Source organism: Gymnoscopelus braueri (assembly GCF_963280865.1).
Source record: "Gymnoscopelus braueri genome assembly, chromosome: 14".
Taxonomy (NCBI): domain Eukaryota; kingdom Metazoa; phylum Chordata; class Actinopteri; order Myctophiformes; family Myctophidae; genus Gymnoscopelus; species Gymnoscopelus braueri.
This window is the reverse complement of record NC_137619.1, coordinates 2,102,657-2,119,988: the sequence shown is the minus strand read 5'-3', so window position 1 is coordinate 2,119,988 and position 17,332 is coordinate 2,102,657. Positions and strand designations below refer to the sequence as shown.

At 45.4% G+C, this 17,332-nt stretch overlaps 3 protein-coding genes across 3 annotated transcripts; 2 read left to right on the top strand and 1 right to left on the bottom strand.

Moving 5' to 3' along the window:
* Positions 1-5,952: 5,952 nt before the first annotated feature.
* LOC308100027 (magnesium transporter NIPA2-like) lies at positions 5,953-6,933 on the bottom strand (the record flags this gene model as incomplete). Its single annotated transcript, XM_080448928.1, has 1 exon — positions 5,953-6,933. The coding sequence occupies one exon, from the start codon at positions 6,931-6,933 to the stop codon at positions 5,953-5,955; it is 981 nt and encodes a 326-aa protein (XP_080305054.1).
* A 1,132-nt stretch (positions 6,934-8,065) lies between these two features.
* On the top strand, positions 8,066-10,807 carry LOC308100895 (exocyst complex component 2-like; the record flags this gene model as incomplete). The annotated part of the gene is made up of 1 exon (XM_080450069.1): positions 8,066-10,807. The coding sequence occupies one exon, from the start codon at positions 8,066-8,068 to the stop codon at positions 10,805-10,807; it is 2,742 nt and encodes a 913-aa protein (XP_080306195.1).
* A 2,060-nt stretch (positions 10,808-12,867) lies between these two features.
* Positions 12,868-14,058, top strand: LOC308100026 (vacuole membrane protein 1-like; the record flags this gene model as incomplete). Its single annotated transcript, XM_080448927.1, has 1 exon — positions 12,868-14,058. The coding sequence occupies one exon, from the start codon at positions 12,868-12,870 to the stop codon at positions 14,056-14,058; it is 1,191 nt and encodes a 396-aa protein (XP_080305053.1).
* Positions 14,059-17,332: the final 3,274 nt, after the last annotated feature.

Sequence of the window (17,332 nt, the reverse complement as noted above, 5' to 3'; positions counted from 1 at the left end):
TAATCCTGCACCGTGATTGGCCACCCATTGTACACCCCTAACCCCTACACATCCAATGCAAATCTATACTTGTCTTTAAGTGAGCTTCCATCACTGTGATGACCACTATCTGCAATGTGATTGGCTGACTCTATTGGCTGACTCAATTCAGGACTGTGATTGGCTAGCGAAACACATGACACATGTGCATAGCCCTATAAATAGGACTATGCACTTAAAAAAAACACATTTATGTTTTTTTTTAAGCAAGACCACTGTGATGACCACACACCGCCCACTTCAAGTGGGCGGTGTGTGATTTTTTACTTTACTGGTGTAGTTCCAATTTTCAGTACTTCTACTCCACTACATCTCAGAGGCAATTATTGCATTGATTTAGCTACACAGTGGCTACTGGCTATTATTGTGTATGGAGTGGAGAGTACAGCCTCAGTGTCGCCATGCCTGCTTATTATAAGAAACTTTGGGCTTGTTTTCTGTAAAGTTGCTTGTAAATATTGATAGTTGCAGGTTGTTTTTTTGGGGCATATTTTAGTATAGTGTAGTTGCTTATTTGGGCTTGTTTACTAATGTCTTAATGATTGTTTAAGCAATAATGAAGGACCCTCAAATTAATATGTATTCGTCCACAGTGCAGACCACCATTTGAAAATATTGTGTGCCAGAGGCCCCGATACCAGATTTGTGTTGTTAAAATGTAAACAAACAAGACCAGGAGACCTGGTTCTGCCAGACCCAGAATAAATTCCTAGTACGCTGCAACACACCTACAAACCACTTTATAAGATCAGAGCACTACGTCACGCTAAGCTTGGCCAATCAAAAAGAGGGACAGAAAAGAGGAAAAGAGGGACAGACAAACAAACAAAGCCTCATGACAAAGACAGACAAAGCCTCATGTAGACCGAGGTCCCTTTTATGCCCATGTATGGACGAAAGGGGGACAGACATGGGGACGAAAGGGACAGACCGAGGTCCCTTTTATGCCCATGTATGGACGAAAGGGGGACAGACAAAGCCTCATGTAGGCCGACCCCTTGGGTCTGGCAAAAAAAGTATGATCCACAATGGCCGGGTTTCTCAAACGAATTTGAGCTCGTGCGTAGCCTAGAAGCTGCGTAAGAGCCTCCACGCAGCTGCGCAGTAGCAACCCCCCTACGCACTATCTTCGTTAGTAGCAGCTGTGTGTGCCCTACGTGCCATCTAAACTGGCTTCTGGAGACACAATAGTCGTAGGTTCTCAAGCGCACGGCGTTACGTGTGTGCTAAAACTACATTCGGAGACAGCATGCACGTAAAGACCTCCTGGACGAAGCCTACGTAAAGCCTACGTAAACTACGTAGTGCTGTCCTACGCTACACAGCAGTTTAAACTCCCTTTGCGAATATATACAGTGAAATGGATCATCAAAATACCAGAGCCAACTGTCAGATGTCCTGAAGCAGTCCACTCCAAATACAACTTTTGAATAATATATTTATGAATTAAATTACAGCGGTGAGGTGACATCTGCAAGGTAAATAAAACACTAAAGTGTCCCCATTATGCAAGTCAATTAAATATACTTAAAATACCAAAAGTAAAGAAATGTCCCATTTCCCAAATTTAATATGTATTAAAATCTTTTGAAAATAGCAGATCTACAAGCTTGTGAGGCGTTGTGAGCTTGTAGATCTGCTATTTTCAAAAGATTTTTTAACCATTTATACACATGGCGAGCTTAACAGCTGTCACTTTGTGAGAGGAACTGGGGACTTAGTTAACTTGGCATATGCTTAATATTTTTATCAGATGATCGGATCATCGTGAGAGTACAATTTGTAAACTTCGGGTTCATGCATAGAGGACGAAGCAGCGCAGCCGCTCGCCCTACCCAAAAGAACAGATCTGCAAGCTATCGACACGGCATGTCGCAGTGCGTTGACAGCTATCTATATCTATATATCTATATATCTATATATCTATATATATATATATATATATATAAATTATATGTGTGTGTGTGTGTGTGTGTGTGTGTGTGTGTGTGTGTGTGTGTGTGTGTGTGTGTGTGTTCGGTCGGTCGGTCGGTCTTTTCATAGATCTATTTCGCTACGATGGGTGTAGCGAAATAGGGGCGCTCGTAACAAACTGCTGCGTAGGACAGCACTCAGGGCTACGCCTCTCCCAGGAGTAGGAGGAGAGTAGGATACGTGCATGCTGTTGCCCGAATGTAGTTTTAGCAGACACGTAACGCTGTGGACGTGGGAACCTACGACAACCAGCTGCTGCTAATGAGGGTAGAGCGTAGGTTTTGCCGGGTCCCAGGCTCTTACGCAAGCTGCGTAGGCTGCGCATGACCTGAAATCTACGTGCCTGCTAAGGTACCGCGCAGCCTCTGTGGACGCACGTAAGACCCGTCGTAGGACCTGCACAGGATCTCTACGCAGCATCTCTACGAATCTCTTTGGGAAACGCGGCCAATGTCATCAGTATATGCCCATTTCCCATATATGGGCATATGCCCGTTTCTTATTCTCTAATGTCTCCTTATATGGGCATATCAGTATGCCCATATATCGGCAAAGATCTCTGTATAGTCCTTTTCTGCCCATGTGTGGAGATTCCTGATGTCATCAGTATATGCTCATATATGGGCATGCCACATGCCCCCTTTTGTGCCCATATGGAGCTGACTCATGGTTTGTTCATGGTTATGTTGTCATAGTGATTCATGGTTATGTTGTCATAGTGATTCATGGTTATGTTGTCATAGTGACTCATGGTTTGTTCATGGTTATGTTGTCATAGTGATTCATGGTTATGTTGTCATAGTGATTCATGGTTATGTTGTCATAGTGATTCATGGTTATGTTGTCATAGTGATTCATGGTCTGTTCATGGTTATGTTGTCATAGTGATTCATGGTTATGTTGTCATAGTGACTCATAGTTTGTTCATGGTTATGTTGTCATAGTGATTCATGGTTATGTTGTCATAGTGATTCATGGTTATGTTGTCATAGTGATTCATGGTTATGTTGTCATAGTGATTCATGGTTATGTTGTCATAGTGATTTGTGGTATTTGAGTCAGAATGACGTCAGAGGCCCGCCCGTCCGCCCTCCCATTAGCCAATTGTAATATAGATGGGTAGGATATGCTGATGGTAACTATTTGTAGTGATCTAAACTCTGATGAAGACTATTGTCGAAACGTTGGTTTCCTGTAACTTTGTATGGTATTTATTTATTTTTTAATACATTTAGAGTAGCCAATCATTTTTTAACCCCTTTTCTACCAAATTCAGTCGTCATGCCAATTAATTCCTCCCCACACACATCTCTGTGTTGTACCCTACTGACTCACCTGCCAGTGAGGAGCCCCCACCAGGAGGACGTAGAGCCTTCATCCTACTCCTCCCGCCCAACACTCCCCGCTGACAGGTGCCCCCCCCCCCCAGCCTGTAGGATTACATGCAGTGACATATATCTCCTCCCCGCCCGGCTTCCCTCCCCCTGAACACGGGTCGATTGTGTTGGTGTAGACGCCCGACAAAGCCGGATGCACCACACGGTGGATTCTAACCCACAACCTCTGTGGTGGAGGGCAGGGACTTTACCACTGCGCCACTCGAGCGCATGGTTTCCTGTGACCTTTGAATACATCTTTTCATCGTGGCTAAGAGTCGTGCGGCCTCATCCTTCTCACTACTATTTGTAGTGAATATTTTCACAAATGTTAAAAAATTGCTGATGAGTGAGCTTGTAGAAATAACTTGAATAGGGCTTAAGTGGTTAAACCTAAAATTGGAATCAGGCAATACATGTCACATTGATTACATAATATTCAAGTTTAAAGCAAAAGTGCATTACTTATGGAGGTTAGCCTATCAGGACATGTTTTTATAATACTTAGTAAGCTGGACTGTATACTGTATGAACAGAATTACCACAAGTAAACACAAGGGGGCAGTAATTGACAACACTGAAAGGTTTCAATGAAGATGTGCACTCTATTGCACATTTTATTATTGTTCAACAACAGTGCACTGTGAGATGCATCTCTCTGTCATTTTCAATTGCAGTCAATGGTAGCTATATCCTAAAAAAGGAAGATCAGTATGAATGTGAAATACATCTAGGCCTGTCACAATTATTACATAATTGCCCGATCGAAACTGTTTGAGCTAACCACAATTATTTTGCATAATTGTGAGAATGGTTTGATGAATGTCATATTTCCATAATTTCCCTGTTGTTGTCCATTTTAGGCATTTAGGGAAAACATTTCCCAAAATGTTGAAAAATGTTCATTTAAAAAATGAAATAAACAAAAAATAGCTAAAACAGCAGCTCTACAAGGTCACAGGCCAACCTTGTAGACTAATTGTGAGCTTGTAGATCAGCTATTTTGGCTATATTTGTCATATCTGCCTTGTGTAGTTTTTGTTTACAAAGCCTACGTAAAAGGCTAAACAGAAATGTAAATTTATGTGTTCCAATGTTCAATGCCAAAATGGTGGTGGTGGTGGTGGGGGGGGGGGTGTCCTATGGTTCCATTTGTACACTCTCAGAGTTAAATTAACGATGATAATTTTGCAGTGTAGATTGGAGTGTATTATGAAGCTGCGTGGAGCTTCAGTCTGAATTTGGCTCCAGTGTCGGTGATTACAAGGGGGAGGGGATTAGAAATTCCCTAAACCAATCCTAAGGGATCCCCACGTCCACCTCCGCCTCTCATGGGACAATGCATTTTGTACCGGAGAAGTCCTAGGTTCACATTTACAAGTCCAGACCAAGAGGCAGTCCACTCAGAGAGTGGGCGGGGTCTATGGTATGGAACCAGGCTAGTGTATTTTTGCTGTGTAGATTTGAAAATAATTGTAATAAATGGGCCGGGGGCCGTGGCCTAATGCATTTCAAACTGGGGGTCTTTGACAAGTAAAAAGTCGAGAATCACTGGTGTAGCAGTTCATATGTGCTGTGGGAAGCCATGGAGAATCACTGGTGTAGCAGTTCATATGTGCTGTGGGAAGCCATAGAGAAATCACTGGTGTAGCAGTTCATATGTGCTGTGGGAAGCCATAGAGAAATCACTGGTGTAGCAGTTCATATGTGCTGTGGGAAGCCATAGAGAAATCACTGGTGTAGCAGTTTATATGTGCTGTGGGAAGCCATAGAGAAATCACTGGTGTAGCAGTTCATATGTGCTGTGGGAAGCCATGGAGAATCACTGGTGTAGCAGTTCATATGTGCTGTGGGAAGCCATAGAGAAATCACTGGTGTAGCAGTTTATATGTGCTGTGGGAAGCCATGGAGAATCACTGGTGTAGCAGTTTATATGTGCTGTGGGAAGCCATGGAGAATCACTGGTGTAGCAGTTCATATGTGCTGTGGGAAGCCATGGAGAATCACTGGTGTAGCAGTTCATATGTGCTGTGGGAAGCCATAGAGAAATCACTGGTGTAGCAGTTTATATGTGCTGTGGGAAGCCATGGAGAATCACTGGTGTAGCAGTTCATATGTGCTGTGGGAAGCCATGGAGAATCACTGGTGTAGCAGTTTATATGTGCTGTGGGAAGCCATGGAGAATCACTGGTGTAGCAGTTCATATGTGCTGTGGGAAGCCATGGAGAATCACTGGTGTAGCAGTTCATATGTGCTGTGGGAAGCCATGGAGAATCACTGGTGTAGCAGTTCATATGTGCTGTGGGAAGCCATGGAGAATCACTGGTGTAGCAGTTCATATGTGCTGTGGGAAGCCATAGAGAAATCACTGGTGTAGCAGTTCATATGTGCTGTGGGAAGCCATAGAGAAATCACTGGTGTAGCAGTTCATATGTGCTGTGGGAAGCCATGGAGAATCACTGGTGTAGCAGTTCATATGTGCTGTGGGAAGCCATAGAGAAATCACTGGTGTAGCAGTTCATATGTGCTGTGGGAAGCCATAGAGAATCACTGGTGTAGCAGTTCATATGTGCTGTGGGAAGCCATGCTGTCCGTTTGCTGTGGGTAAGTCATTGTCGTCCTTCTTCATGGAGGTCAGGCTGAGGTTGACGTCTTTAAACGCGTGGAGCAGGAAAATGCCCAGGATGATGGTGAGGAAGCCATTGAGGGTGCAGATCACGTCCTCCGCGCCCATGTGCTCCCACTCCCTAAACAGGATCGCCGAGCAGGTGAGCACGGACGTGGTGAAAAACACGTAGTAGATGGGCATCACCAGGGAGGTGTCAAAGATGTCCAGAGCCCTGTTCAGATAGTTAATCTGCGTGCTCACGCAGGCCACCAGGCCCAGGAGCAGGATCCACACCGGCCACTTGCCGAACACAGGCTTCCCGGCGTTGGCCTCTTTGATGGCGATGCCCAGTCCCTTCACGCAGGACACGGACAGCGCCCCGATCACAGAGCAGATGACGATGTACACCAGGATGTTGGTCTGACCGTGGCGGGGGCCCAAGACGAATATGAAGACCAGAGCCACGACGATGACCAGAGTAGCAAAGACGACAAAACCCGGGTCGGCCATCTTGGTGACCATGTGATCAAGGCTCTGGATCTCTTCCTCCTGAGGAGAGTGGATCACCATGGTGGTGGAGCCCAAGATGCTGAGCAAGCAGCCGAGCTTCCCGTGCAGGTTTAACCGCTCTGCCAGGAAATACGAGGACAGGGCGGCGCCGAAGAGCATGCTGAGGGCACCCAGAGGGGTGACCAGAGCGGCGGGGGCGAAGGCGTACGCCGCGAAGTTGGCTGCTTCTCCAGCCCCCATTGTTAGTAAGCCGGCCCACCACAGCCACTCTTTCAGATAGGCGTGACTACCCTGCCCGGCTCGCATTGAGCCCTTTCTTGCCAAGCGTAGAAGCCCTTTCTTCTTGAGGATGAAGCTGCTTCCGATGAAGATGCTGGAACTGATGGCTAGCCCGAGGCCAATGTAGAAATCACGGTCATGAACCATAATGTTTTTTTACAGTGACATCTGAGAAATGTGATCACTGAAGATGCTGAGCAAGGAGCGTGATTCCTGTATTTATACACTGGTGACTGTGTATAAATATGTGTTTATATCCCTGTGGCAGGTATGAAATAAGGTTAGGTGTTGTTTGAGATCTGTTCAGGTTGTAAAGGTAGGTATATGGACTAGCAGAGTATATCAGTTATCTATGATGTCAGTAGTGTACTATACTATGACATGAGTCATCTCCATATTTGGGCAAAGGTTTTGAATTATATTGAATAATTTATTGACAATTCTTAAAACGTGCACAGTACAACAATTCTAGAATATATCAACGTGGATAAACACAGAAACCCAACAGCTTGCAGACTTTGTTATGATTAAAATGCCTTCATTTTAAGGCATTGTCACATTACACCTTTAAAAGTAAACAGTGTACTGTGTACTGCAACATATCAAATGAACATTCAACTGTGCTTCACAAAATGATGTATCAGAATTGTATTTTCATGCCCAATAATGAAAACCAGACACATTCACTTAGCCATGAACAAAAATGTCCACTATCTGATTCGAATAAGGACAACTATAGTGTAGCATAGCCTTCAATATGGCAACATGCAGCTGGCTCAGTTTGTTTGTCTGTCCAGGTCTAATCTTGCAAAACACCAAATCAGCAACACATTTCTTGTGCAGGCTACCAGTAGGCCAAGAAAGTACCTATACTTTTCAAAATAATTTATAATGGAACATATAATTGACATATGAAGTCATTGTCGTGGGATCGGGTTGAAACATTGCCCAAATATGGAGTCATACGTCATAGATACATCATGGGTAAACCTTGGACCCCTATGGCTTGGACAGATATGCGCTTGACTGAGTACACACACCTTCTTTATCTGTCCTACTTCCCATACCATGGAACCAACACTACTTCTATTTATACACTGAGTGACAACACAGTGATGTCAATAGGATAGACCAAGTATGGGGGAAGAGGTAAATTAGGAGTCTCTGATTGGGAGGGGGATTCTTTTGGGAGAGAAAGATGTAAAAGAAACACCAAAGATTAATTTTTTGAACTGTGAGGAGCTGGGTGTCCTTGTGCTCCTATTGGCCTTAGGACTCCATGTCTCGTGCCCGCCAACCCCCCCTAGTCACGGGCATCTCACCTAACCAGGGCACAGCCTGGACCAAAATCAACATCCGTGGGGAGAACCTGGGCACTGGCCCCGCAGACCTCATTGGTCTGTCCATCTGTGGCCACAACTGCCTGCTGACAGCAGAGTGGATGTCGGCCAGCAAGATAGTGTGCCGCACGGGCCCCGCCAAGGATGACAAGGGAGAGATAATTGTCACCACCAAGACTGGGGGCCAGGGCACCTCCACCGTGTCCTTCATGCTTCTCAGGCAGGAGAAGATCGGTATCTTGGACCAGTCGGCTGTGTGGGTGGACGAGATGAACTACTTTGACATGAGGATGGACTGCAACAAAGGCATCCTCCCCCTCTCCCTGATACCCAGCAACCTTCTGGGCAAGATAGACAAGGTTAAAATCCCCCAGGAGGACATGGAGATGTCTTTCCCAGGAATGAGTGGAAACTTCACCAGTGAGAACTTCTCTGCCACCAGGTACCTCATAGAGAACCACCCAGGCACCAGTTTGGAACATTTGCAGATGGCGGCCAGTAACCTACAGAAGCAGCCCTCTAAGAAGAACGAGGCCAGTCTGGCCTCCTTGAAAGGAGGTCTCGGCATGTTCTTTGAGGCCCAGGACGCTCTGGCAGCGATCCACCAGAGGCTGGAGTCCGGCGGAACAGAGAGGGCGGAGGGCTCAATTACCCAGCATCTGGAGGACGTCCTCAACAAAGTAAGTGATACCGCAGACACTCTGTTCCAGGAGGTTCTGCAGCAGAAGGACAAAGCTGACTCGATACGCAATGCGCTCAACGTCCTGCAGCGATTTAAGTTTCTCTTCAACCTGCCGCTCAACATCGAACGTAATATCCAGAAGGGAAATTACGATGTGGCGATCAACGACTATGAGAAAGCCAAATATCTGATTGGCAAAACTGAGGTGCCCGTCTTCAAAAAGGTGTACGAGGAGGTGGAAGACAGGATCAAAGCACTAAGGAATCTGCTGTTGGAAAAGCTGCTGCAGACCCCATCCACTCTGCATGACCAGAAGAGATACATCAGGTATTTGTCCAACCTCAACACCCCTGGGGACCCAGCGTGGCAGTGCCTCTGTGCCCAGCATAAGTGGATCCTGCAGTTCATGCAAAACTGCAGAGACAAGTTCATCAATGACCAGAGAATGAGAGTTGGGGCCAAATCTCTGGAGCTGGAGGGGGACACTTGTCCATCTGCTCTCACCAGGATCGGACACACAGTTTCTCTTAAGAGAGAAGGCAACCTGCGCATGCCACGGCCGAGCACGCCACGGCCGAGTACCTGGTGCTTTGAGACCCCCCAGCAGGTGAAGTTTGTGGAGAAGTTGTCAGATGTTGTGATCGGTCAGCTGACAAACTTCTGGAAGCTGTGGATCTCATATATTAATGGGAGCCTCTTCATTGAGACAGGAGAACAGTCTGACAGACACGCCAGACAGAGACAGAATGACTTAACAAAAATGACTGAGGAGATGACCCATTGGTTGGTGAAACTTGTGCGTGGGGCTATCCTTCCCGCCACTGTTACCCAGGGGGAGCTGAGCTTCTACGGGGGCTGGGAGAACAAGACTGAGCTCTCTGGTCCCTGGCTCACACAGATCATACTCACCGTCAGGGGTTTCTGTGAAGCTCTATCTACTTTAAAGATCCCCAATGATCTTCTGCAGGTGATCCAGGGCCTGCTTCTAGACCTGAAAGTGCAGTGCCTCCTGATCACCTTACAACACGTCACAGAAGATGTCAAGAGACTTGCTGAGAAAGAGGACTGGGCTGTTGATAATGAGGGATTGGGGATAACAAGTCTGCCTGCCCAGTTTGAACAGTACGTGGTCCAAATGCTGCAGTCACTCAAAGAGCCTATGAAGAGCAAACCAGGGGAGATCAATGTCCTCCAGCTAGAACTGGTCCAGGACCAGGCCTCGGAGCTCTGTGTCGCCATCATGAAGGTTTTCATAAACTGCTTGGGAGAACTGAGCACCAAGTCGGTAGAACTGGCCTCTCCAGATCTGTTAAGCAGTGTTCATGAGGAGTTCAGCCCCACACCAGAGCAACGCCTGCTGATCATCCTCAGCAATTGTCAGTACCTGAGGAGGCACACCTTCCTCAGCCTGGCCAAGCACTTTGATACACATGGTTTAACAGGGTCAGAGAAGATAACACGGGTCAGTGTGAATATGCTGAGGGAGATGGACGCAAAGCTGTTTGAAGCCTACATCAAGAGGAGGGCCGAGCCCATCACAGACTCCTTGGAGCCAGGCATCTACGCCAGCAACTTTGACTGGAGGTACGGTCAGACGCCTGCAGATGTGAGGAACTACTTAAAGGAAGCGTTGGTCAACATCGTCACAGTCCACGCTGAGGTATTCACAGTGTCCGAGGATCTGGTTCCCAGGGTTCTGTCCAGACTTGTGGAGTTAGTATCAGGGGAGATGAGTCGCCTCATGCAGCGTGTGTCCTCCTTCAGCAGCAACGGAGCCTTGCTGGCCCATCTTGAACTCTGTGCTTTGAGAGATGCTGTAGCTTCCTACCTTAATTCTGAAAGCAATGCCAGCTTCAAAATGGCTTTGGAGGCCCTTCCCCTGCTGCACAGCCGGGCAGATAGAAAGCTACTAAAACAACTGCTGAACAAGTTTCAGAGCAGCATGCAGCCACAGCTCACCTGTTTCCGACCGCCCTCCGTCCAGCCAAGCAAGAGATAACTTAATGTAATCTAGCACTGTGGTTCCCAGACTGTGCCCTGGGATTTTTGACAACCACACATTATTATTGCCATGTACTTCTATACAAAAAGTATGAAGATTTTTTTATTTACTGTATCAGTACTAAGTGCATCTTTACCATAAGAATTATATATATTTAAACCAGCCTGGTGTCCCATTTTGGGCATGTCAGGCCAAGATTTATGAAAATATTAAAATGTTATTGTTTTCATTTCTTTCCACACATAAAAAAAAGAAGCTAAAATAGCAGAACTACAAGCTCACAAGGCGTCGCAATGCAACTAGTTATAAGCTGGAAGATCAGATATTTTCACTATGCATACAGTCAGTACAGGTGTGGCTTGAGATTTGTACTTGAAAAAGTTCTGAAAACCATTGGTTTAATGTGTTCAGTGTTCATCGAGTCATTTAAGTTACTCTAGGTACAGTAGGACAATTACATATTACAGCACCATGCTGATAAGAGCATGTCTAATCATTATCTAATCGTATATTGCCACATTGAAGACATGAGTTTGATATCATTGTTACTGGTCGGGACAGTCCCTGGGTGACAGATTAATTGCCAGACCCAAGGGGTCGGCCTACATGAGGCTTTGTCCCTATTTCGTCCATACATGGGCATAAAAGAGGGTTCAAGTTTCGTCCCCCATAGTGATGGAGCTCACTTCTAAAAAATGTGTCTCGCTAGCCAATCACAGTGCTGAATAGAGTCAGCCAATTCCGTCCCCCTTTCGTCCATACATGGGCATAAAAGGAAAAGGAATTTATTCTGGGTCTGGCAGAACCAGGTCTCCTGGTCTTGTTTTGATTATGCTAATGTACACAAGCAAGGCTGTGCCATGATGACTTTTGCTTCTGAAAGAGAAGCAGTGGTCCAGCCTTCAGGGAAATGTGGCCCATGGAAATTCGCACTGATGTAATCTACATGACGTCACCTATATGACGTTAGTCTTGCCCAAAATTGGAGTTCCATACGGCTCTCTTCTTGACAGTCAATGGCCACAAAAGATCCATTGGTGTCTGAGCTGAACCCTGAACTTTGGATAAAGGCCCCTTGGAATGGAATGCAATTGCATTCGCAATTGACTGTAAATTGCAATTGATTATAAATTGTAGCAACATTTCAACATTCCCTTCTGGGAGGATGTGGGAGAAAGTCCCTCGAATAAATGTGGTTACAGGGAAACAATGAACCTATAGCATCTGTCTAAACAACATGCATCTAAAGAGGGAGCTTATTCCACAGTTTGAGAGCCAGGAGGGAAAAGTCAACACCCAAGTGAGAACCACTTTCGCTGCGCATAGGGCTGCAACTATTAATACTTTTTGTAAGCGATTATTATGTCGATTACTTTTTTGATTAATCATATAATTGAGAAGCAGGATTTAAAAATATATTGTTGTTGGTAGATCATCATCTGCAAGCTCATAACGCGTCGCAATGTGACGCGTTGTGAGCTTGAAGACATTTTTAAGAATCTCGAAAGCTTTTGAAGAACTTTCATGTGTTTCGCCGATAATGACATGCCCAAAACAGGGCTCGTTAATAAATCGATACGTTTATTAAATGATCAATTATTAGTTATTATTTTTAATAATGGATTAAATGGATTGGTTCAATTAACTGTTGCTCCACTAATATAGACTATTATAATGACTTGGAAGAGTGACGACACATGTTGTCATCAGTGGCCTATATAACTGATCCCTTGCCTTCATGGTTCGATCATCAAGCCACCTTGCCAGTGATCTTACTGATAGTGCTTTCCTGTGTGGTCATTTTCAGGATTAGTGCTACAGGGTTCTTTAGCTTCCGCTACCTGTGTCAGAGTCTGATTTGGGTCCTTTCAGCTCCCTCTGTGAGCCACTTATATAACTAATTGATGTTGATTTTGGCATAGTATGGTGATTTATCGAAGCGTTTGAATTCAATTGCGTTGTGGACTTTCCTGAGAACATTTTAATTCCATCGGGTGAGAGGACAATTAGTCACGTGTTGAAGACAATTAACTGACCCCCACTAGATGGTGATTGACATGGCGGCCAATGGAGCAAAGGGCAAATCCAGAGATGCCGCAGCCAGCAAGAGGAGACAGAAAGACAAGGAGGAGCGCTTGTCTCTGGTTTTGTACAGGAGGCCTTTCGTCACGCTACGCTATTTCCTCCTAGAGACCCTCGCCAACCTAAAGGAGTGGATGTCAAAATTGGCGGAAGGACGGAGCACAGTGTTGTTGTTCTTGCTGGCGAGTTCTGTCTTCTCCTTCATCTATCACACCGATGGACCTCACCAGACATTCGTCCAGTACCTGGCAAAGTGGTTTCGATGGAGTGCCTATTGGCTGTTCCTTGGCATAGTGTCATCGTGCGGCCTTGGCACCGGCGTGCACACCTTCCTGCTCTACCTGTGTCCTCATATAATAAAGGTGACCCTGGCAGCTTATGAGTGTGGCTCCACAGACTTCCCAGAGCCTCCGTACCCAGAACATGTCACCTGTCCCCAGATTGCAGGGACAGAGGAGAGCATCTCGGTCTGGTCCATCATGTCCAAGGTGCGTCTGGAGGCGTGCATGTGGGGTATCGGCACAGCCATCGGGGAGCTTCCTCCATACTTCATGGCGAGGGCGGCCCGCCAGTCAGGAACCGATGCAGAGGACGAGGACTATGAGGAGTTTGAGGACATGCTGGAACAGGCTGAGTCTGACCGGGGTTACATCTCTAGACTGAAGCTGGGGGTCAAAAATATGGTGCAGAAACTAGGATTCTTTGGGATCCTGGCTTTTGCTTCAGTCCCAAACCCTTTGTTCGACCTGGCCGGGATGACCTGTGGTCATTACTTGGTCCCCTTTTGGACCTTCTTTGGAGCCACGCTGATTGGCAAAGTCTTTGTTAAGATGCACATACAGAAGGTTTTTGTCATCATGATCTTCAGTAAGCACATCGTGGAGCAGCTTCTGTCACTTATAGGGTCCGTGCCCTGGATAGGACCGTGGCTCCAGGAGACCCTCCACCAGCACCTGGAGGAGCAGAAGAAGAGGCTGCGTAACGAGGGAGGCACAGAAGCCGTGAACGGGAACTGGCTGTCGTGGGTGTTTGGCTGGGTGCTGCTGATCACCGTCTTCCTCATGGTGTGCTCCATCGTTAACTCCATGGCCCAGACCTACGCCAAGCGGCTTCAACAGCAGAAGCAGTCGAAGGAGAAAAGGAAAACCAAAACCAAAACCAAGTAAGCTAAGCGGTCTATCCTATCCCAGCCACTGCCAGGTGTTCTCAATATGTGGTCCATGGGGAGGGGGGGGTTAATCGCTTAAGCTCTATTTTATATATTATAAAATTGCCTTGCGGGTGGACCGTGGACTGTGGACCGTGGGTGGGCGCCACAAACGTAACATATGGACAAATATATGGAGACCACTTTAAACTAGACTTTCAGGCTGCACAGACACCTGAGGATCTAGTTTTATATGTGTTCACACAATGTGTTGCAATGTGATGCGTTGAGCTTTCAAGTCAGCTATTAAAAAACTAAAACAAAATGACACATCTTAACAAAATCTTCTCTGACCCCCTAGTCCCTGATACAAAATATACTCAAATGGGGGTCTGCATCTAAAATACCTATCAATTTTCCTGGGTTCCTGACATGAAATTGTTTAAGAACTACTAACCAACAAACTTGACTCTTCTTGTCCCTGCCGTGAAGGAAGGGCCTGCCTGTCACTCAGCCAGCCTGGCTGTCACTCAGCCAGCCTGCCTGTCACTCAACCACTACTACTAGTACTACTACTCAACCCCCTCCATTCTTAAAAAGAGTCTGCAACACTTGAAACCACACTATTTTGTGTTAAGAGTATGTGCACACGTGTATATTTTCTATTCAAATGGTAGAACTGAACTTGAAAAAGAAAAGAAAAATATTGTTTTTAGTAACATTATCCTACACTAAAAATGTTTTTCCAATTCAAATAAAAAATGTTAAGATTATTGAGTCCGTAGCCTATGTCTATTTTGGGCGTGTCATTGCTGTCAAAAATGGCCTACATTTTTCCACATAAGGTCCTTTGTCTTTACTTTCTTTTTTCCATTTCACACCAGGGGGTCCACAGCCAGAGGCTATAGGGCTATTTTTAGCGGTCCTTGGCATAGAAAGGTTTGGGAACCTCTGGCCTGATTTGAATAGCCATTCAAATAGAAAATAGAAAATAGAAAAAAACAATGATCACTCTTCCTACAGTCCCGCTTTGATTCAATAAACGTTTATGTTCAGATTGTATAAACCGGACCATAATCTACTGCATGTCTCGTTTAATTCCGGTGGTCTATTAAAGCGGTAGACACCGTTTCTTCCTCTGTAAGCAGTGCTTTAATTCCCTGTGTTCTCCGCTCAGCAGCACAGCTTCATATGGCAGGGGAGAGAGAGAGATCATCCTTCTTGACTTTAATTTGATGTGTTTTTAAAATAATAAATATATAATGATCTGTTATCTTATATAACAGAGAGAGCTTTGAACAGTCATATCAGACATTTCCAGGGCAATGCAGCAGAGAGCGCGTCTTGGTCGCTCGGTCGGGCAGCACATCATCAGTGACTCAACCACAGAGACGGACAGACCCGCGGTCGCTCAGCCTCAGCACCAGGAGCAGCATCATCAGCAGCACAGAGCGGCTTGCAGCATCGACGGCGATGCCTCGTCTCGCTGCAGCCGCCGGTAACGATGCAGTTCTGCAGAAAGGTGCTCTGCCAGCCCTGTAGCGCCAGAGTCACGTCGCCAGAGGAGGATATGGAATATAAAATGGGGAGCTGCATTGGAATTGCACGCAGCCAGGTAACACAACCAACGGGGTAACACAAGACGGCATGCAGCAGCGTGCAAGCTTTACACACTGTACAGATCCTGAGTGTGTAGCCTATTTCACTCTGAGCATGTCAAATGAATGGATCCATATTTTGTGCACTCGGTGTTACAGTGAGAATGAGGATCTGGTGTGCATGTGCAAGGCAGCATCAGTGCATGTCACTGACCTATTTATAGATTAATAGCAGGTATGATGACATGATATAGTGTACATTGATTTTTGCTGTCCTAGTGCAATGCCCACACTACGCTAAGACACGATGTGGGTGTAGTACAGTACAGTGTCGGAGGAGGGGTAGTGATGGAAGAGGTGTGTGTGTGTGTGTGTGTGTGTGTGTGTGTGTGAGTGTGAGTGTGAGTGTGAGTGAGAGAAGCTGGCAAGGAAAAAAATCGGGGGAAGAGGCGGGGGGGAACTGCCCTACAGTGTGTGGATCTTCGTGAGCTGGGAATGGCAGAGAAGCACGATAACCACTTAAGGAGGAATACATGATGGGGACAGCGCTGACAGACAGTGCAGGGATGGACTTGTGTTTTCAGAAGGGCTGAGAGACAAAGGATGTGAAATAAAACGTTTCTTCTCAGTTCTCACAATGAGGTTTTCTTTCTTTTTTCTTTTTCTTTTTTACCCCTGCAATGTCTTGCCTGTGTGGGGGCAAAGGCTGACTGCATCACTGTTATCTATAGAGATGAAAATGTTTACAGTCACCCTGATGAAGTCATCTTGTTGTGAGGAAGGTAGATGAAAGTGTAACCAGGCAGTCAGATACTGTATCAGAAGAATTAACCTCTTCCAGCTTCAAATACTGCATGGTATGGCTTTGCCTTTATTCTACTTTTTGACCAAGTGTGGTTTTGATGGACTGATTGATTGAATACTTTATTAACAGTTTGCGAAAAGTACAGAGGTACAGTTCTACAATAACGCTAAAAGGATAACACATTCATTGAATGAATGAATGAATGAAAGATTATTTTTGAGTATTTTCATTTTAAGGCCCATCCGTTATGGCAGGGGTCTTCAAGACAGGGGGTCCGGGACCCCTAGGGTGCTGAGTTCACACTGGCAGCGACAAAAATACAGTCTACCATTTAATTTTCAATGGAAGCCGACGACATGAAGATACAAAAAGACACATCCGATGTAGCTGCTACAAAAGCTACAACAGCTACAAAGCTACAAATAAGTTGAACTGGCTTCAACATCAGAAGCAAAGCTACAAAGCGACAGATACAGTACATGCTGTGTAGCTTAATATCTTTGTACATTTTGTATCCGCCGGTGTGAACACAGCATTAGAGTTACCACAGGGGGTCCTCCAAATCGTTGTGTGATAGAAACATTCTGTTTTGTTTGTTTTTCTCCAAAAATGAAAATGTCTGAAAATACACATTAACATGAATTCAACATATTATTATCAAAGCTAAATGTGTAAACAAACAAATGAACCAAAAACATTTAATTTACTCAACACTGATGAGTACTGTCAAATGAATCTATGAAGCCATCAAAGCTGTAGCATCACTTGGAGACAACCCATACTATATATATATATTATACTCACTTAAAAGAAACACAGCTGTGGAATACTTCCACACACTAGTCTAAAATCTCTCAAAGGTCAACTAAAATTGATGGTGAGTTAGCTTT